The sequence below is a fragment of the Patagioenas fasciata genome, chromosome W, assembly GCF_037038585.1.
Source record: "Patagioenas fasciata isolate bPatFas1 chromosome W, bPatFas1.hap1, whole genome shotgun sequence".
NCBI classification, from domain to species: Eukaryota; Metazoa; Chordata; class Aves; order Columbiformes; family Columbidae; genus Patagioenas; species Patagioenas fasciata.
This window is the reverse complement of record NC_092559.1, coordinates 2,186,528-2,208,951: the sequence shown is the minus strand read 5'-3', so window position 1 is coordinate 2,208,951 and position 22,424 is coordinate 2,186,528. Positions and strand designations below refer to the sequence as shown.

Genomic DNA, 22,424 nt, shown 5'->3' with positions numbered 1-22,424 from the left:
ATTTATTAGTAGCAGTCTTAAGAGCTTCATGGAGCTTCCATCCATTTCCCTGAGGGTAAATCTGTGTTGATAAATTAATTGTACCACCACACTGAGTTATACAGCACGGCTCTACATTTTCTCAGTTTCACCATGTTTCAGTGTTAGGACCAACTAAATAGTTTATCCAACTTCTTGACATTTATATCCTTCGAATTCTGTAAAATGAAAATACTTAGTATGCTGCCATTATGGATTGAAATTTATGGAACATACTTATCTGCTATCCCCAGTGAACATTCTGTTAGGAAAAAAACTAACAGCCCAGTGTTTGAAGTGCTGCCTGTGTTAGTGTGGAGCACCGCTAAGCAAGAGATGCATGCATCATATTAATGTGAGAGAACGCTGCACAGTACATCATCTAGTAACACATTTCCCATAGGGTGCCCAAGCATCTCTTGTAAAAGTCCTTTCCTGCTCTTACAGACAATAGCTTGTATAAACACAATTCATTTGAAAGATCGATATAATCCCCCACACATTAAAATATTAAAAATGTGCATTTAATAAAGATAATGAAAGTGGGTGAAGTACTAAGGTAATACTTCATTTCCTCACATCTAGTCTTAAATAGTTTGCCTTGGGAGCTAACCGTGGTTGCGCTTTCTAAAAGTTATTTTCGTAATGCCACCAGATACAGGTGAGTATAAAGTATTAAATTATCTGTTTCTCAGACCAAATGCTCATATAGCATATTTAAGTGCTCCAATAACTTTTCCCATGTTAGCAGTAAACAGATTTAAAACATTTCCTTCAAGAATACCTGCAAGCTTGCCATAAGAATTACAATTAAATCATTGCTACTTTCACAAACAAGTACTGCAGAACTATTAGCGAAATCTTTTAAATTACACGCTGCTTCTAATAGCTGCATTTTCTTCTCAGTTGTCTATTGGTCTACAGAGATTTCCTTTAAATGTCTTTTCAGCAAAATATCTCCAGCTCTTCACTTGTTTTTACTGTCCTCTGAGCTCTACCTATAGACAATCTCCTTCCCCCCATTTTTTTAAAATTTGTTTTATGGATATTCTAACACAACTTAAGTACCAATTTTATATATATTTGATTAATATAAACCTTTGTGAAGCCACAGTGAAACAGAGGTCTTTTCGCATAGTCTGTAAGTTAGCAGAATCCTATGGAGGCTTTCCTAAAGGCGATACTTGCAAGGGGATACAATGATCCCTATTTCAGAGGACCCAGCATAACCATAAACATTTTCAGGCCCTTTATCTGCTAAATTGCTAAATACCTCAGGTTGCTATGTAGGATAGTTTAGATGCATATATATATATATGTGGAGATATATATATATATATTTATATACATATATAAAATAAATACAAATTTGAAGTTTACATATTAGGAAATATTCTGTAATACTGTGGAGATCTGGGGGCAATAAATCTTCAGACCATATCCATGAAGTTATTTTGTATGGGGAAAAGTTTTGTTTAAAGTTACCTGCTGGTCTTCCTCTTTTAGGGCTTACTTTTGGAGCCACAGCCGCTGCAGCTGCTACCACCGCAGCTTCTGCAGCTTCAGCTTGGTTTTCAGCCTAATTTAAAGAAGGCAATTCACAAATTAAAACCATAGACCCTCTCCCCGTAAAGCAGCTATTTCTTACTTGCTTCCTAAAATATTGCATAAAATATATTTCTAAACCGCTAAAAAAATAAAAAAAAAAAAAAACAGCCACAAACTAGTTTAGTAGAGTAAGGATGCATAAAAAGCCCAGTATTTTCTGGATAAAAACTCATAAATACTTGGGACAAAGCACTTTGTTTATAAGGGGGAAAGCAAACCTTAAATAATTGTCGCAATGGTCACTGCAAACAACCTGGAGCAATATGCTGCAATCATTCAGGTTTTATAACTCATCGGAAGAAAGCTTGAATGTGCACACTGCTGATGGCATGGTCTTGCAGTCAACACAAACTTGACGGACAGTGCTCTCAAGGAGAGAAGCTGGCATCAGTGACTGCTTCAGTCTTCCAAACTTCATCTACTGCTGAATGTGCATCAACACACTGAGATTCTAGTCTTATTCCAGATCAATTAATTTTAAAATAAGACTTATGTCTAAAATTCTTTATATGGCTATTAACGTTGCCTTGTTATTTTTCTAGAACATCAGGTGAAGAGAGAGAGCTGGAAAATCCAAAGGAATCCCTTTGAAAAGTAATGAAAACTAATGATGCCGCTGGAGTTTGGGTTTTTTTTAAATATAAAATAAAAGTTATTAAGTTTTGCTTTTGAAATCTACAGACCAAAAGTTTTTAAAATTTTATAAGCATAATATTTTAATGTTAAATTTTGTGGAATAACAGCCCCGTTGATCTTCATTTGAAAAGTATTTAAATGCTTTGCTGATGGTTTTATCCAGTATTAATAAACAATACACATATCAAAATCCCATTAAGAAAACAGGAGACAGAGTTGTAGTATGTTTTATGTTTGTCCAGTTAATAGCAGGAAAGTGCGTAAATAGTTTTTCAACTGCTTGATTGCTTCATTTGTATAAAACATACTCTCTTCCAGTCATACTGACCTGTTAGTGTGTAGTTTTTCGATGTGTCAGGATGGCTTTTTACTGTGTTTCATATGAGTTGGAAACATTGTTTTTATAGCAGTTAATGTTAAAGTTTAATTTTGTTCTTGTAAAACATTGTACCAAGCGATGCTATGTACCAATTGTACCAGTTTATGCTGTGTGAATTCTCATAGTGTGCTTTTGGTATTATAGATGTCATACTAGGAAGAAATATGGTGTTTTCACTGAACCTACTGATGATGCACATTGGTTAGAAAACGGTCTTAAATGCTTTTTTAAAAAAAAATTAAAGTCTTTAAGAATTGACTTCTTTGTACGAGTTTAATCTTCAAAGTGTATAAATCAAGGCATATCTAAATCAAAGCTGTTAAGAACTTTTCCTTGGTAAGAACTTGAGGGGTTTAGAACTCAGGTTTTCCAAAAAAAACCCTTGTAAACATTTCTGAAGGCAAGGAAGGAAGGAGACAGAGAAGTGCTACACTTGTAAAATCACCCCCCTGCCTTGCTCTCTTTCGCTTTCTCTCTGCCCCTCTGGCCCCCCTCTCTAACCCCTGTGCTGTCTCTGCCCTCCTCTGGTTGTCTTGGCCTACTGAGCTGACATCACTCGAATAACTAGACTGATGTTGGAGGCCCACTGTTTGACCTTTGGTATGTTGCTACGTAGGTGTTAGAGTTGTAACTTTTGTTAGATGAAGCACAGCGAAGCAGGTGTTATTAAAAAAAAAAAAAGAAAGAAAACAAACAAAAAACCAAACCAAAACAAAAAAGCCCACAACACATAATTTGCAGAAATAGCAGAACTAAACTTATGCAAGAAAGAATATTTGCCTGGTGACTCGCTACACCAATCAACAAGCGACAGTTCAAAACAGTCCAACGACAACTAAAGATGAAATAATCTGGAAGGTGCTCTCCACCTCATAAAACACATCCACCTCAGCCCGAAGAGGGGCAGCATGACTCTGGCTTTGGGGATGCCTGGGACCATGCTCGTATGTGGCCAGAACAGAAGCCCTCTCAGACACCTTCTAGCAACCTGCTCCTCCCAACCTCTGACAACTGCTGCTCCTGTCAGCAAGGGAAGGGGAAGTAGAGATAGTCATTTTTGCTGTAACTTTGTAGGGTTCTTTGCACTAAAAATCACTCTTTCACAGGGACAGTAAATATCCCAACTCCTTCACACAGAACCAGCTATTGCACAGTAATCAAGGCATGCATTTAGTCTGTCCAGACCTAACCACTGACATTACTAAAACTGCTGTCAGAAGTGGGATACGAAGGAAGCTTTGGACTGTGAAAAGAGGATTGTACAGCTGTAGTGCATCCAACAGATGTCCACAATGCAGAGATGCAGAGACCACCTACAGCTGCCAAATTTGTTTGCCTGAGTGTAATCTTGCAGATCTTGAGGGTGGGTGCTTGGGGGTAAGAGTCTGTGAGGAAGTACGTTTAGAACTCCTACATGAGGCAGGATAGCACAAACATTTTGAAACTGGTTCTAACGTAAGTGTCACCGTTTATTGCAGGACAACAATAAAGTGTGGCAGATGCTCTCTATTAACCCCCGCCCTCCCCACTAAGGAAAGGGAGTAGGAGAAAAAGGGAGAGAGACTTACGAGTTGGAAAGTTAAGAAAGCTTTACTAATAATAGTAACAATGAGAGAAAACAATGCAAAATATACAAAACCAATATTGAATTTCCCAGAGTAGTGCAGCAGCAGTGGCAAGTCACTTGCTTTGGGGGCTGGCCTCTCGCCAGAGGCTGCAGGGCAGACACCAGGAAGTCCTGGACTGGATTCAGCAGTAGACAGGAACTGGATTCAGGAGTGCACGGACTGGAACCAGGATCAGGATTGCCGGCAGGGGAACAGGCAGGGTCCTCTACAGACACCAGCCATGGACAAAGAGAGCAAGGCCCTCGTGATCTCCCACCTTTATACTGTGTATGACATGGATGGCATGGAATACCTCGTTGGTCAGTTTGGGTCGCCTGTTCTGTCCACCCCTCCCTGCAAGCACAACCCTCTCACTTATGGGATGTACAAAATTTATCAGCGACCTTGGCTGCTATAGCAATAAAAGATAAACCTGGGCCTTTTCTGCATACTATTCCTATCGTTAGCTCAGTAAAACTGTAAGCATCAGGCATTATCAGCTCCGGAGCGAACACTGTCCGAAAAACATGCAGCCAACTTCAGAAAAATGCAGTTACTTAGAAGAACCTAGCTGAAAGGAAAATTAACTAACAGAGAACTGGTCTTGTTTTAAACAAAATCAGGACAGCAAGGGAACCCGGGATGTGACTCCTGAACTTCCAGTACCTGGATGGGATGACGAATGGGTGCCTTTGGCTGAGTGCCTGGTTGGCCCTCAAGGACAATTGGTGAAAATTTTAATAGACACAGGAGCACAAATTTCAATACTGACACAAGAAACTGAAGCAGCTGACGGATTTCTGAAAGTGCATTTACAGCACCAAGGCTGGACAATTAATCTGACTAAAATGCTACTGTACTATTTTTAGGAATAGTTTGACATGGACAACTTAGAGAAATTCCAGATAAGGTACAGCACACAGTCCAGCAGTTTTCTGTACCAGCTGCACTAAAACAATCACATGCTTTTTTTTGGGTTTTTTTTAGGGCATGGGAGAACTTTTATCCCCACATCTTCTGTGGAGGAGGATTCCCCTTGTGAAGGGTTAATAGAAGAGCACAATAAGGTCGATTCACTTGAATCACAAAACAATAGGGAAGTAGATAATATGGCCTCTGCCGAGCTGCATGCTCAAGCTCTAAATGTGCATATAGTTTGTGGACATGGATCAGCTTATGCTGCACACGCATGGGACATTGCTCACATTCAAACCCCTTTGCTATTATATACTTATAAAACATGCTCACATCATTGTGCTACTTGTACACAACTACATTTAAGGGCATTATGTAGGCCATGGGGAAAGATAAAATGGGGTCAGCGGGCCTCGAATACCTGTCAGGTTGATTGTATGGGCCCCCTGCCCCAGTCTAGGGGGTGGCAATACGTATACACTGCTGTGGATACAGTGTCAGGACTAACAACAGGGGAAATGGAATTATTCACACCAATGGATTGTGAAGTGGGACTGCAGCCTATTGATCTAGATGTAAAAATCCATGTAATAACTTCAGAGAATGCTGTATGGCTTTGTACCTTGACTTCTCCTCTTATTTTACATCCTTTGCTAATGTCAGATTCTCAAGTTCTTGTGTTTCTTCAATAAATACCTGTACCTTATCTAGAGGAGACAGCATTGGAACAGTGTTATTGGTGTCAAGAATGCAACACTGCATTGAAGTTCAACCTGAAAAAGCACAAGCCAGAGCTCTCCAAACTGTGTGGGTAATTACCTCACATCAGGTTATCAGACCTAGAGTAACATCAGCTGCAGGAGCTGGAGAAATGTTTTGTATTACTGGGAGGTGATGGCACTCCTCTTTTCCTTTCCTATCACAGGCTGGCTCGTCATGCTTTGCAATCTTGTATTACGAGCCTATGCCCTGGATATGTTTCCACAAGACCAATATATAAATACTTAGATTTGGTTTGCCTCTACTGTAACTACCTCATCTGCCTTTTGTATTAAGGGAAGACTAACAGTTGCAGATCTTTTGACAATATGTTTTATCAGCATGACAACCCTGGTAGCTGTATTGCAGAATTATACCGTGCTAAGGGATTTTGATATTAATGTTTCTTATTGTTATTTTTCTGAGTAGGTAAAGGCTATAAACGCTGCTTCGATTTTGAAGGCATGTGTTGCTTCAGCATAACTGATGAATTATCCAGCATGGAAGACAGCATTTGACATCCTCAGCACTTGATGCATCAAATGAAACAATATACTGACAATGCCTGGCTGAATAACTCACTTAATTCCTTGACGAGACGAATGGGACACCTGATTTAAAGCATTATTGTACATATATGTTTATTCCTTTTCCTATATGTGTTTACTATGTATCTCTGTAAATTGCTCTGTGCTGCACCTCACAAGCCCAAGTGAACAACTCTGGCTTTGCTGGCCCCAGCAGAAGCAGTTTCTTGAGTGAGGAGGTGGAATGTATGGGAATGGCGCAAGAATGGCGAGGAGGAACATTGTAAGTATGCTCAAGCAACTGCAGCTGGGGTGTAGAAAAGCACATAAACCACAAGTAGAACCTCTGTGTTTAGATAATGGGCCTGTGAATAACTGTAAAGGTACTTCATCATACATCCTTGAGACTCCTACAGGCAAAGATCAGAGCAGTGGTACAAAATGCAGAATTAGTGCACAATGGATTTTCCCTTACTTCTAATGGGATAACCTGTCTGGCAGACCCTGCTGAGGCCAGTCTATTTCATCTTTTTGTTTTGCAGCTTCCTCTAAGATGAAAGTATAATATATCATCCTATTGCTGCTGAAGGTACATCATGTCCTGATGGGACTGAAGGGGAGTGGAAAGTATTATCAGTGGGAGAGCTTATTCGGATGGTCACTGTCAAAAACGAGAACTTTGATCCTAATTCTTCATCCGGTTGTGATTTTGTTAGCTCTAACAGTATTGCACTAGTTACTTGCAACCATTTTACATATAAGAGTCTGGTAAACATCTAAGAAAATACTCCCTGTTCGTCATGAGATATCTCTCAATAGTACAATTGATACTGACATTTTATATTACTAAAGCTATTTGCTTAACAGAAGTTCACATGCATGTTAACACTGTATGTAGACAATATTAATTAACATTTAAACCAAGCAGTTTATCAAACAATTGGACTCTTACCACTGATCTACAATTTGCCACATATTTATGACATAGAGGCAAGAGGTAACCGCACTGCCACTCTATGAGAGAAGAAAGTAGGTTGACTGTAGTCAGGGGGTGGAGCATGGCAAATGCACTCGACACCCCCACCCCCCCCAGCCAAACCAGTAGCAGTTGGGTCCAGGCTCCAAAGGAGATAAGGGCCTGAGCTGCAGCCAGGCCAAGAAATCCTTTTAGGAAACCCATAAGGAAGCAGAACAGAATCACAGAATCATTTTGGTTGGAAGAGACCCTCAGGATCATCGGGTCCAACCATAACCTAACCTAACTCTAGCACTAAACCATGTCCCTAGGAACCTCATCTAAACGCCTTTTAAACACCTCCAGGGTTGGTGACTCCACCACTTCCCTGGGCAGCCTGTTCCAATGCCTGACAACCCTTTCTGTAAAGAATTTTTTCCTAATATCCAATCTAAACCTCCCCTGGTGCAACTTGAGGCCATTTCCCCTTGTCCTATCTCTTGCTGCTTGGGAGAAGAGACCAACACCCTCCATGCTACAACCTCCTTTCAGGTAGTTGTAGACAGCGATAAGGCCTCCCCTCGGCATCCTTTTCTCACGGGTGAACAGCCCTCCCTCAATTGCTCCTTATAAGACTTGAGCTCCGGGCCCCTCACCAGCTTCGTCGCCCTCCTCTGCACTCTCTCTAGTACCTCAATGTCCTTCTTATGATGAGGGGCCCAAAACTGAACACGGTATTCAAGGTGGGGCCTCATCAGTGCTGAGTACACTGGCACAATCACTTCTCTAGTCCTGCTGGCCACACTATTCCTGATACACGCCAGGATGCTGTTGGCCTTTTTGGACACCTGGGCATGCTGCTGGCTCATATTCAGCCAGCTGTCAGTCAGCACCCCCAGATCCTTTTCTGCCAGGCAGCTTCCCAGCCACTCTTCTCCGAGCCTGTAGCGCTGCCTGGGGTTGTTATGACCCAAGTGCAGGACCCGGCACTTGGCCTTGTTAAACCTCAGACAATTGGCCTCAGCCCAACGATTCAGCTGGTCCAGATCCCTCTGTATGGCCTTCCTACCCTCCAGCAGATCAACACTCCCACCCAATTTGGTGTCATCTGCAAACTTACTAAGGGCGCACTCAATCCCTTCATTCCAATCATTGATCAAGAGATTAAACAGAACTGGCCCCAATACTGAGCCCCGGGGAGCACCACTCGTGACTGGCCGCCAACTGGATTTGGCCATGAGCTGCCAGCTTCTCCAGGAGAATGCTGTGGGATACGGTGTCAAAGGTTGTACTGAAGTCTAAGTACACAACATCCAGAGCCTTTTCCTCATCTGCTAGGTGGGTCACCTTGTCATAGAAGGGGATCAGGTTGGTATAGCAACTGAAAACTGACAAAGTTGTGGGTACAGGTAGTCTCGTGCATACCTTTCCCACTATACGCAATTGGGGACAGGCGGGGAATGACAGTGTCAGGGATTGTGGTGGCCCATCCACCTCTGGGGGTGTACATTGGAAGAAGAGGAAGAAACTGAGACCATATTATCTTTACACGGTGCTGATTTCTGAGACTGTATTGGTTCTGGCTGGGATGGAGTTAACTTCCCCCATAGCAGCCCTCATAGTGCTGTGCTTTGTATTTGTAGCTAGAAAGGTGTTGATAACACATCAGTGTTTTGGCTATAGCTGAGCAGTGCTGCACAGCATAAAGGTTGTCTCTCCAGGCCCCCCCCTCCCCCTTCCCCCCAAAGGCCAGTAGGCTGAAGAGCGGGCAAGAGGTTGGGAGGAGACATAGCCAGGACAGCTGACCCAAATTGATCGAAGGGATATTCCATACCACATGACATCGTACTGAGCAATAGAAGCTAAGAGAAGAAAGTGTGTGTGGGGGGGCATTTGTTATTAAGGCGTTTCTCTTCTGAAGCATACTGAGGCCCTACTTCTCAGGAAGATGTTGGACATGATCTGCTGATGGGAAGTAGAGAATAATTTCTTTTTTTTTTCTTTTCTTTTCTTTTCTTTTCTTTCTTTTTTTTTTGTTGCTTTGTTTTTCTTTCTTTCCATGCACGACCGTTGCTTTCTTTCATTAAACCACTTTTATCTCGACTCACCAGTTTTTCATCTTGTTTTCTCCCGCTGTCCTGCTGAGGAGAGGGAGTGACAGAGTGGGTTCGGGGATGTGGGCACCAGCGGCTTAGAGCTAGATAACCGGGAGGCACCATGGTTGGGGGGTCTCTGTCCAGTGATGGAGCTGTGGATAGTGCAATCAGATCTTGTGGTGAAACTAATCTGTGACACAGACTGCTTGCTGCTGGGGCGAGAGGATGCGATTTACAGAAAGAGGACCTTCTGGATATGTGCATCCAGAACTGGTGGCACATGACTGAAGAAGGGATTCAGAGATTAAGGGAATGAGCAGTGGTCAAAGTGCTGTATGGCATAACAACCCACCTTTGACCAGTCTGGACCAAGAGGGGGTGACCCAGGCCATTTGGAAGTGATCGGTTTGTGGGGAGGGTCCTCAGTTAGCCAGTACCATGGCTGGGATGATCTTAGGAAGCAATTCCTTGGCCCTGGTGGAGGAAGAAGGTGATGCACTCCATCTGTGAAGTTTCTACCTCCTCCACTGTTAAGGCGCGGGTGGCCGCCATGTGAGAACAAGAGGACCCAGTGCCACCTGCTGATGGACTGAAGGAGCAGATGCCCCAGAGTGACCCACGGAGCTCTGTGGCCATGGCTGTAAGAGCAATGGAAGGACATGGCCCGGTGGCATGGCAGAAGCACCAGGGAGTTGGCCACCCAGGTACCTGAACTCCAACAGCAAGAAAGGACATCCGCCAAGCCACAGCAGGCTGAGAATGGCCTCACACCATCAGCCCCACCAGCAGAAGAATCCTCCTACACCTTTCTCCTGGAAGAATTGGCTCTGATAAACCTCCCGTAGGGAAGCCCTGCCCCCAGTCAGGATGGGAAAAGGGATGAAGAAGATGTTACAGAGGATAACAGGATTTACTGTTCCACCCATCCTCTCCCTTTCCCTGAGCTTTTATTGCTGAGCACAACGTCATATGGTATGGAATAGCAGTATCTCTACTTCATGTGGGATGTAAACTGTCACAGGGTGTCCCAGAATAAGTGGACGGCTTTTTTCTACTACTGTTGCTGCTGCTGCCACTGATCTAATGCAGGCTGGTACTCCCGCTGCGATGGGATTTAGCTGTGCGGAGTAGTATGCAACTGGTCTTCGGTGGGGTCCTAACTTCTGTGTTATCCCCTTTCCTTCATGTACATACACATTAAAGGTCTTTGCATAATCTGGGAGTCCTAGGGCTAAGGCTCCTTTTATTGCTTTAAAGGCTTACTTCCTTTCTGGGCCCCATGCAATAGGCTCTACTTCCACATCTCTTGATGCTTCTGTTAGGGGTTTTGTTGGTTCTCCTAACTCAGGGAACCACGGCTGACAGAATCCTACTGCTCCAAGGAATCTGCACACCTGCTTCTTTGTGACCGGATGTGGAAGTTAAACTATAACGTCTACCCTTTCTGGGTGTATTTCTCGCTGTCCTTCCCTTAAAATAAAACCTTAAGTATTTTACTTCTTTCTGACACAGCTGAAGTTTGGACAGAGATGCACAGTGCCCTTTCTCCACTAAGGCAGTACATAAATGCGCAGTGTCTATTGTACAGGCGCTTTCATCCTTACTTGCTACTAGTAAATCATGTACATATTGCACAGAAACATATTCACACAGCAGTTTTATCTCTCTTAAATCATTTCCTAGTATTCACAAAAATAATAGTAGGCGACCCTGCCAACCCTTGTGGGAGACGTGCCCAGGACAGTTGCTGTCCTTTCCACGTGAAAGCAAACAGAAGTTGGTTGTTTTCATCTAGTGGGATATGAAAAAAAAACCCAGCAGTTAGATCAATTACAGTAAAACATTTTGCCCAATGCGGTATTTGCAGGAGTATAGTGGAGGGATCAGGCACTACTGGGTAAGGAACCACTATGTGCTGGCTAATTGCTCGTAAATCTTGTACAAAGCAATATTCTGGGTCTCCATCTTCATCTAATCTATTTTTCTTTACCGGGAGTATAGGGGTATTGTAGGGTGACTCACATACTTTTAAGATTCCCTGAGCTAGACATTTGCCAATTTGGGTTTGAACGCTTTTTTCTGCTTCTTGGGGGAGAGGGTACTGTTTCACAGCAGGAGGAACTCCTCCCTTTCATCATACGCAAACACAGCCACACCTAGATTTTTTTGCAGGTTTCCCCCTTGCCAGCAGGGCACATGGTCTTTAAAGTACTTCCGTATGTCGGGGGTCGCTTGATCCACAAACACACTATTTGCAAGTGCTTCCTTAAAATTCTGCTGGGTCGTTCTCCCATATTTCAACAAGGCTTGTCAGAGCTGATCCCCAAATCACTCGGGTGTTCGTCTAATCTCTGCCTACATTCTTGCACTGTAGTCCAATTATCCCCTAACTCGCCACACGCTCTAATTGCTTCCACTAGAAGGGCAAGTGGTTCTATCCCCACTATTATTATAATCCCAATTTGGATCAATAGCTGGTCAGGGATTCCCATTCCCTCCAACCCGCTGAGCTACTTCTGCATCCTTATTATTTGCTCTCTCTTGTCAGGTTGAAATAGTTCTTTCAAGAGTATCTGAGTATCTTTCCAATTCGGGTTATATCCAGTACATATATTAGAGAACAACTGAGCACATCTTTCAGCATCTTCTCTCAGTCTTGGCGTTTTGCCTCCCCATATGGCTAGATCACTAGGATTCCAAGGCTGTTCAGTATATACATTTAACACAGGCAGAGCCCCCCCCACCCCCCTCCCCCTGGTTGCATAGCAGCAGGATTAGGTAGTGCGTACACACACGCAGGCACGTCGCAAGAAGAGCCAGAGGCCACGAATGCATTGCAAAGAGCAAGTTTTATTTTAGCTACCTCTCTACTGGGGGATCTCCGAAGCCACACCTAAGCTCCCAGGCAGAGGTGACACCAGTGGGGACGCAGGCGCTGGTCAGTTCAGCCCTGCTGGAAGATCACCGGGCCTGCTGAGCTCGCCCGTATTTCAAGGCTTCAGGCAGGCGCAGTCTCCCGCTCTTTCTCACAACAAAGCAGGAATCTCAGACATAGTGATAAGGTGCCTAGAGTTTCTCACAGGCCTATGTTATCTAACACAGAGGTTCTACTCATCAAGCACACGAGGTCAGCAAAACAATTATAGCGTGATGTATGTGCTTTTTCTACAGACAGGGGCAAGTCACTTGAGCGTATTTACATTTAACTAATCTCCTCGCCAAATCTTCCGCTATATCCCCATACAGGTAGCACAATAGAAATTGTAGGATAGAGTCCGGCAGCTGGCAGAGTAGCATCAGAGGACAGAGAAGAAGTGAAAGGTGAGGCAGACGCAGTCTGCACTCTGCCATTTGGAGCACTAGCTTCAGCTACGGTACGCATTACCTCTTTTGTCCCAATTCCCCGACTCGGGTGCTTTCTCCCACACGCCCAGTCACCCCAAACATGCCAAAAATCCATTTGTCCCAGGAATCTGTTTTCTAGGTGATGTCACAAGAAGGTATGTTTCTGCTGATCAAAGGATCCTTGCGATGGCCACCGTTCTGCTGGGCTTCCGTTTTCGGTTATAAATGGGCCATCTTCTCAACATAAGGTCATTGCGCGCTTTGTTGACAAACTCGCTGTACCATACATTTTTTCCCAATTTTGTAATCCCTCGGCTAAGGGCGTACCCTTCTCTATGCCGGGTATATTCCCCATTGCCTTTAACTATGTGCTATGTACGCTTTACGCTGATCAGGCCCCGTGCTACCCTGCTAATTTGTACGCTTTACGCTGCCACGCACCCCCTCCTTTGTGTGCGCTTTACACTGCCACGCACCTGTGAACAAGCTGCAGCAGTACTTTCCCTAAATCTGCTCTGGGAATTTTAACACTCTCCCTTTGGTGCCTCCTGCTCTCCAAAGGTCCCAGGTGAACTCACCCGTTGCCGGCAGTTGAATGTTTGAAGACGAGAGGCTCTGAAGGTGGTGGCCTAGGGTCCCATCTGGGGCGCCAAACTGTTAGATAAGTTTCTTTTCCCTAGGTTTCCCATTGCAAAGACTCAGGCATGGATTCTAGAAATTCTCCTAAAATAAATAATTTATTTGCTTGTCTCAAAAAGACTGTGGCAACGCAGACTGAGGTTCTGTCCCGAACGGTGGCTGTTCAGGTCTCCGGCTGCAGGGAGTGCCAGAGCCTGCTGCTGCCAGGGGAGGGAGGCCAGCACTCTACTTGTGTGAGGTGTGAGCAGGTGCAAGATCTGCTCGACATGGTTGTGAAACTTAAGGAGGAGGTTGAGACGCTGAGGTCCATCAGGGAGTGCGAAAGGGAGATCGACTGGTGGAGTAACACCCTGACGTGCCAGTCGGAAAGGCCCCAGGGAGGTACCCCCGAAAAGGAGATGGACCTCCTGCCCTCTCGGACAGAGGCGGAGGTCCTGAGACAGCCCCACCCTTGTCGCTGTCGGGCAGAGGTAAGGGACCTAAAAGAAGACGAGGGTTGGAAGCGTATTCCAGTTCGGCATCACGGGCAGCCCCCCTCCCTGCCTGCTTTGCCTCCCCAGGTGCCCCTCCGTAATAGGTTTGAGGCCCTGGATCTTGAAGAAGAGGTAGGTGAGGAGGTGGTGCCAAGCCTGCCTACAAGATCACATAGGAAGAGGCGGTTGACTACACAACTTAAGACTGCCTCTGATAAGAAAGAAAGAAGGGTGATTGTAATAGGAAATTCCCTTCTGAAAGGAACAGAGGGCCCGATATGCAGGGTTGACCCTCACCTTAGGGAAGTCTGTAGTCTACCTGGAGCCCGGATCAAGGATATTGCTAGAGAGCTCCCCAGACTGGTGCACCCGACAGACTACTACCCGCTGCTGGCTTTCCAGACAGATGGGGTGGAAGCTGCTTCCCGTAGTCTGAGGGGAATGAAGAACGATTGCAAGGTCTTGGGAAGGATGGTGAAAGACTCAGGGGCTCAAGTGATCTTCTCTTCACTCCTTCCCTCTTCAAGTGACGATGTGGGGTGGAATGGGAAAATTCAATCTCTAAATGGTTGGCTGCAAGACTGGTGCTACAGGCAGGGCTTTGGTTTTTTTGATAATGGCTGGTTTTATAAGACTCCAGTCCGGACAGTGTTACGCGGGAAAGGCTTATCTCGCAGGGGCAAAAGGATGCTGGGGCAGGAATTAGCTGGGCTCATTTGGAGAGCTTTAAACTAGGCTCGAAGGGGGATGGGGTTGTAGCTGGGCTTGCCCCAGTGGGGCAGCATTCTAAAACGGATGAGGACCGGGTGGCCTCCTGTGCCCCTAGGGAGAAATTGCTGTGCTCTGCTCGCTCCCTGAAATGCCTGTACACCAATGCGCGCAGCATGGGGAATAAGCAGGAGGAGTTAGAATCCTATGTTCGGTCGGGAGATTATGATCTGGTGGCAATCACAGAAACGTGGTGGGACAGTTCACATGACTGGAATGTGGTCATGGATGGCTACGCCCTTTTCAGGAAAGACAGGCCAGCCAGGCGTGGTGGTGGAGTTGCTCTCTATGTGAGAGAGCAACTGCAATGTACTAAATTCTGCCCAGGAGCGGATGAGGAACGAGTTGAGAGTGTATGGGTCAGGATCAAGGGGCAGGCTGGCAGGGGTGATACTGTTGTAGGTGTCTATTATAGGCCACCAGATCAGGCTGAGGAACTTGATGAGGCCTTCTATGTGCAGCTGAGAGTGGCCTCACAGTCACAGGCCCTGGTTGTTGTGGGTGATTTTAACTTCCCCGATGTTTGCTGGAAGGACCATTCAGCCAGCCAGCCACAGTCCAGGAGGTTCCTCCAGTGCATTGATGATAACTTCCTCATGCAGATGGTGGAGGAGCCAACTAGGAGAGGTGCACTGCTGGATCTCATCCTCACTAACAAAGAGGGTCTGGTCAAAGCAGTAAAGGTTGAGGGCTGCCTGGGTTGCAGTGACCACGAGATGGTGGAGTTCAGCATCTCGTGTGGCAGGAACAGAACAGCAAGTAGAACTGCAACCCTGGACTTTAGCAGGGCCAACTTCGGCCTTTTCAAGCAATTGCTGGGGGAAATCCCATGGGCAAGACTGCTTGAAGGAAAAGGGGCCCAAGAGAGCTGGATTGCATTCAGAGATTGCTTCTTCCATGCTCAGGATCAGAGCATCCCCAGACGTAGGAAGTCGAGGAAGGGAGCCAGGAGGCCTGCGTGGTTGAATAGGCATCTGTTGGGTATGCTCAAGCAGAAGAGGAGAGTTTACAGGTCATGGAAGCAGGGGCTGGCCACTTGGGAGGAATATAAGGCTGCTGTTAGATGATGCAGGAAGGCAGCTCGGATAGCCAAGGCCTCCTTAGAATTACAGCTGGCGAGAGGGGTCAAGGACAGCAAAAAGAACTTTTTCAAATACATAGCAGATAAAACTAATACCAGAGGCAATGTAGGCCCACTGATGAATGAGGTGGGTGCCCTGGTGGCGGAAGACAGAGAGAAGGCAGAATTGCTGAATGCCTTCTTTGTCTCTGTCTACTCTGCTGGAGGCTGTCCTGGGGAGCCCTGTACCCCTGAGACCCCGGATGAAGCCAGGTCAATGGAGGAGCTTGCTTTAGTCGATGAGGACCGGGTTAGGGAGCAATTAAATAGTCTGGACATCCATAAATCCATGGGTCCAGATGGGATGCATCCGTGGGTGCTGAGGGAGCTGGCTGAAGTCATTGCTGGACCGCTCTCCATCATTTTTGCCAAGTCTTGGGAAACGGGAGAGGTGCCCGAGGATTGGAGGAAAACAAATGTCACTCCAGTCTTCAAAAAGGGCAAGAAGGAGGACCCGGGTAATTATAGACCGGTCAGCCTCACCTCTGTCCCTGGGAAAGTAATGGAACAGCTTATCCTTGGTGCCATCTCAAGGCATATGAAGGATAACGGGGTTATCAGGGGCAGTCAGCATGGCTTTACCAAGGGTAAGTCATGCTTGACCAACCTCATAGCCTTTTATGAGAATGCAACAAGGTGGATGGATGATGGCAGAGCGGTGGATGTGGTCTACCTTGACTTCAGTAAAGCCTTTGACAGAGTCTCTCACAGCATCCTCACAGCTAAGTTGAGGAGGTGTGGTCTAGACAATAGAGTAGTGAGGTGGGTTGCAAACTGGCTTAAAGAGAGAAGCCAGAGAGTGGTGGTCAATGGTGCGGAGTCCAGTTGGAGGCCAGTATCTAGTGGAGTGCCTCAGGGGTCAGTACTGGGGCCAATATTATTCAATATATTCATTAACGAATTGGACGAGGGAATTGAGTCTACTCTCAGCAAGTTTGCTGATGACACTAAGCTGGGAGGAGTGGCTGACACGCCAGAAGGCTGTGCTGCCATCCAGCGGGACCTGGACAGGCTGGAGAGTTGGGCGGGGAATAACCTGATGAAATTTAACAAGGGAAAGTGTAGAGTCCTGCATCTGGGCAGGAACAACCCCAGGTTCCAGTATAGGTTGGGAAAGTACATATTAGAGAGCAGTGTAGGGGAAAGGGAGCTGGGGGTCCTGGTGGACAACAGGATGACCATGAGCCAGCACTGTGCCCTTGTGGCCAGGAAGGCCAATGGCATCCTCGGGTGTATTACAAGGGGGGTGGTCAGTAGATCGAGAGAGGTCCTCCTTCCCCTCTGCTCCGCCCTGGTGAGACCCCATCTGGAATATTGTGTCCAGTTCTGGGCCCCTCAGTTCAAGAAGGACAGGGAACTGCTGGAGAGAGTCCAGCGTAGGGCAACAAAGATGATTAAGGGAGTGGAGCACCTCCCTTATGAAGAAAGGCTGAGGGAGCTGGGTCTCTTTAGCTTGGAGAAGAGGAGACTGAGGGGTCACCTTATTAATGTTTACAAATATATAAAGGGTGAGTGCCATGAGAATGGACCCAGGCTCTTCTCAGTGGCAAACAATGATAGGACAAGGAGTAATGGGATCAAGCTGGAACACAAGAGGTTCCACTTAAATTTGAGAAAGAACTTCTTCTCAGTGAGGGTGACAGAGCACTGGAACAGGCTGCCCAGGGAGGTTGTGGAGTCTCCTTCCCTGGAGACATTCAAAGCCCGCCTGGACACATTCCTGTGCGACCTCGCCTAGGCGTTCCTGCTCCAGCAGGGGGATTGGACTAGATGATCTTTCGAGGTCCCTTCCAATCCCAAACATACTGTGATACTGTGATACAGCGTAGAGCAGCTCAAGCTGGGTGCCTCCTGAAGAGGGACGCTCAGCAGAAAAAAAAACTTGCACAGTTATACCCCCACAATCCAAGACCCTACCCCCCGTGCGTCAGCCCAGGCCAACTGCAAAATTAGAGTCTGGGATCTCCCTGTTCTTCATCGGATCTCTTAATTTTCGTCGGGTGGGCTGTCAATTGAAGTTCCGACCTTCAGTTGCTATTTTGCACCCACAGCTGGAGAAAATAAGTTCTTGGTAATAGTCAAAACATTCTTCTGTTAGACGCCATTCTGTTCCTTTACTTATCTTCTAGCTTGAAGACTCTGAGGCCTTTTTTACTTAAAGAAGCAGAAGGTTCAAAGGTCCACAGCTTGCAGAAGTTATGCTAAGCAAACTTACTTATGCTAAGCAAATTCTATATAAGCAGTTTCTGGACTTCAAATGGCAAGATGGGTGCCACCTCATTCCTGTTGACATGACTGACAAGATTGTGGCAATGGCACCACCAACCAATGAAAAGGAAACGCAAATGTTTCTTGGAATGCTAGTATTTTGGCAAATGCACGTCTGCAGATACAGTCAGCTTGGGAACCCGCTGTACCAAGTCAGCAGAAAAGAGCTCATTTGAGAGGGGAACCGAGCAACAACAAGCCTTTGACCAGGTAAAACAAGAAGCAGCACATGCAGTTGCCCTGGGGCCCGTCAGAACCAGTCCAAGTGTCCAAAATGTGCTATACACATCAGCAGGGGACAAAACAAGCCAGTAGAGTTTATGTCAGAAAGCACTAGGAGAGACCAGAGGAAGACCCCTTGGATTCTGGAGCCGAGGCTACCAAGATACTGACAAAAACTATATCCCGACGGAAAAAAAAAATTAAAAATTAGCCACCTATAGGAATGTGGGCAGCATCTGAAGTGGTGGGGACAGAATCACAACTGCTGCTGGCACCTAGGCTACCAGTATTTCACTGGATTCTGAAAGGAGAAATGCCCTCATGTGGCAAGTGCTACCTGGAGTAAATGGACAGCCCTGATTAACCAGTGGGCTCACAGATGTCCGGGCCTGATAGAAGAACTCATGGAATGGCCAGAAAAATCATGATTTTGGGGTCTCACCCAGGGTATTACCACACGCTCAAGAAGCCTCAGGATATGACAGGCTATCTGAAGATGAGCGCCAATATGCCCTGTTCACTGACAGCTCTTGACAAATTATTGGCAATCAGAGAAGATAGAAACCTGCCATTTGGAATCCTGTCCCATGGATGATAAAAACCAGATGAAGGTGAAGGACAATTGAGTCAGTCCACTGAAGTCCAAGACATAAGAATGGCCATCGATGTAGCATTACAGAGGAAATAGCCTAGGTTATACCTGCATACTGACTCCTGGATGGTGGCCAACGCCCTCTGGGACTGGTTCATACAGCGGAAACAGAGGAAGTGGCAGAGACAAGGAAAATCTATTTGGATGGCTAACTTGAGGGAAAACATCGCACAGGATTTGGAAAAAATCTTCATGCGCCAGTGTGACACGTTGATGCGTGTACTGGGTCTGGCTGGGATGGAGTTAATTTTCTTCATAGCAGCCTCTATGGTGCTGTACTTTACATGTGTGACTAAAACAGTGTTGGCAACACAATAATGTTTTAGCTATTGCTGAACAGTGCTTACACAGTGTCAAGGCTGCCTCTGTTTCTCACTCTGCCCTCCCCCCAGGGAGTAGGCTAGGGGTGGGCAAGAGGATGGGAGGGGACACAGACGGGACAGCTGACCTGAACTGACCAAAGAGTTATTACTTTTTTTTTTTTTTTTTTTTTTGCTTTCTCCCCCCACCCCTTAATCAACTATCTTTGTCTCGACCCACAAGTTTTCTCAATTTGGGCCTCCTCAACGTGAGGCTTGAGGGGTCTGAGATAACAACAGATTTGACCTTCGCATGCTAGATGGAATTTACGGTTGTTATACCTGTTTAGCTGTTGCTTGACAAGTTGTTACTCGCTGTTGCTGGTCGCAATGTTGACTTAATTGTTCTCTACACTGGTTCCCCTACCTGCTCCATGTCATACTTCCTCTCTTGCTGTACATCAAATTTGAGGGCTTGTTAAAGGCCGGTTTTGGCTTCTGCAGTTTGACGTGCTGTTTATCACTTTGTTGTGTTTTGCCTGGCAGAGTTATGATAAAAGCACTGGCCTTGAGCCTAATCAGGTATTTGGGCCCTGCGTTGCTGCTGTCTCAGTACTTCGGGAACCATCTGGTGGAGAGAATTAACAATTACACTTTTTTCCTCTTGGAGAGTCAATTTGTGGAGGAAAGAAAAAACGGCACCTTCCCCTTCTCTTGTGGGGTAGATGTTTTCTGCATTGTTACAATGTCTCTTCAGTTTCTTGAACATCCTTGGGTAATCGGAGTGCTCATATTGGTGCGTGTCAATGTCGTGGTTTAACCCCAGCCAGCACCACACAGCTGCTCGCTCAGTCCCCCCACAGTGGGATGGGAGAGAGAATCGGAAGGGTAAAAGTAAGAAAACTCGCGGGTTGAGATACAGACAGTTCAATAGGTAAAGCAAAAGCCGCGTGTGCAAGCAAAGCAAAATGAGGAATTCATTCACTACTTCCCATCTCCAGGAAAGCAGGGCTCCGTCACACATAATGGTTACTTGGGAAGACAATCTCCGAATGTCCGCCTCTTCCTTTTTCTTTCCTGCAGCTTTTATTGCTGAGCATGACATCATATGGTATGGAATATCCTTTTGGTCAGTTGGGGTCAGCTGTCCCAGCTGTGTCCCCTCCCAATTTCTTGTGCACCCCCAGCCTACTCACTGGTGGAGCGGTGTAAGAAGCAGAAAAGGCCTTGACGCTGTGTAAGCACTGCACAGCGGTAACTAAAACATCCCCGTATTATCAGACTGTTTTCAGCACATAGCCCCATACAAGCTACTATGAAGAAAATTAACTCTATCCCAGCCAAAATCAGTACAGTCAAGAATCTGTTTCCGGCCTTTCTGGAAAAAGCAAAGTTAACTGACTATTTAGGAATATCACACAGGGATGTGCCCTGACGCAGTCTGATCCTGGGTGGCAAGGTGCGTGCAAGAATATGGGCAGGTAGCTAGAGCATTTTGCAGCTCCGATGGTCTGGGACTTCATCCCCAAACAAGTGCAGAATCCCAATGAAGTAGCAGAACACTTTTTAAAAAGGATGCCCCGGCTACGCCAGAGAGAAACAACTTCTCACACTGTGCTGGGGCCTGGTCTACGCCTACTGAGCCACTGTTCAGCGCCCTCAAGGGGGTGAGAGGGTCTCTGAAGACATACAAACTAACACTGTGACTAAACCAGAGACCCAGCCCTCAACCCTTGCTCCTATAGTCAAGAAGAAACAATGGAAAGGGAAATCAACTCAGTCAGTAAGAGAGGAAGAAGCTTCTCCTAAGAGGAAGCAGGAGAAGAAGAATCAGAAGAGGCAGCCTGTTCTGCAGCAGAGCAGTCACAAGAACAGGAGGGGGAAGAGACAGAAATCATAAACAAGTCAGAAACCACCCGGTCCCTATCCCTGAGTGAGCTGCGAGATGTACAGAAAGATTTCAGCTGTCGTCTGGGTGAGCAAATTATCACCTGGTTGCTCCAATGATGGGATACTGGGGCCAACAGTCAGGAATTAGAGGGCAAGGAAGCCTAGCAGCTGGGATCCTTCACTAGGGACCAGGGTATTGACAGAGGGATTGGAAGAGGGGCAACAATCCACAGCCTCTGGAGGCAGCTCCTGTCAAGCGTGAAGGTGAGGTATCCCATCAAGGAAGATCTTGTAAACTACCGAGGCAAGTGGAAGGAAGTATCCAGTATCTCAGGGAATAAGCAGCGGTGGAGGTGACCTACAGCAACCTGGACTACGACCAGGGATCCAAAGACCCGGATGAAGTCCAGTGCACATGGCGAAAGTTTCTATGGAGTGCACCAACATCATATGCCAATACCCCGGTGATAATGGATTAGACAGACATCGAGGCACCAACTGTGGCTAGACTGGCCTGCCTTTCTCTTCTCAAGGGAAAGGGCGCTGTGGGCGCACGCCTCATGCCACCCCGTGGTTCTATCTGCGCAACCACAGGGAGGACATGAGGAAGTGGGACAGTACACCCACCTTGAACCTAGAAGATCAGGTGGCTTGCAAGGAAAAACAGCATCCAAAAAGGGTCCATCCAGGAAGATTACTGCTCTGGTTGCTGTTGCGCAGTTCCCCAGGCAGAGCAGAAGGGCTGATCCTCTTCCTGATCCTAATGAAGGAACTTCTGGTTTGCAGTTAAAGGAGTCAGGTAACGAATACTCTGACCAGGCATAGAAGGGCCCTGCCTCCGGCCAAGGTGGAGGAAAGGGACAATCGGGCTTATTGGCCTGTATGGATTCGATGGCCTGGCACATTCAGCCCACGGGAGTATAAGGCTCTGGTGGACACCGGTGCACAACGTAGCCTAATGCCATCAGGGTGAGAGGGGGCAGAACCCATCTGGATTTCTGGAGTGACAGGGGGGATCCCAACAGCTGTCCATATTGGAGGCTGGGGTGAACCTAACAGGGGACAAGTGGCGGAAGCATCCTATTGTGACTGGCCTGGAGTCTCTGTGCATCCTTGGCACAGTACCCTCAGGAGTGGGTACTTCAAGGACACAAAAGGGTACCAGTGGGCCTTTGGTGTAGCTGCCATGGGTAAAGAGAAGATTAAGCAGCTGTCTACCTTGCCTGGCCTCTTGGAGGATCCTGCCGT

The 22,424-nt window shown here is 46.3% G+C and overlaps 1 protein-coding gene across 3 annotated transcripts in view; it reads right to left on the bottom strand.

Annotated features, from left to right (window-relative positions):
• The window catches only part of LOC136114587 (lens epithelium-derived growth factor-like), a 167,450-nt gene that overhangs the window by 83,625 nt on the left and 61,401 nt on the right, over positions 1–22,424 (bottom strand). For all 3 annotated transcript variants that reach the window (XM_065859960.1, XM_071801648.1, XM_071801649.1), the window contains exon 7: positions 1,504–1,597. In XM_065859960.1, coding sequence (XP_065716032.1) covers positions 1,504–1,597 — 94 coding nt within the window. The remainder of the gene's footprint in view (positions 1–1,503; positions 1,598–22,424) is intronic.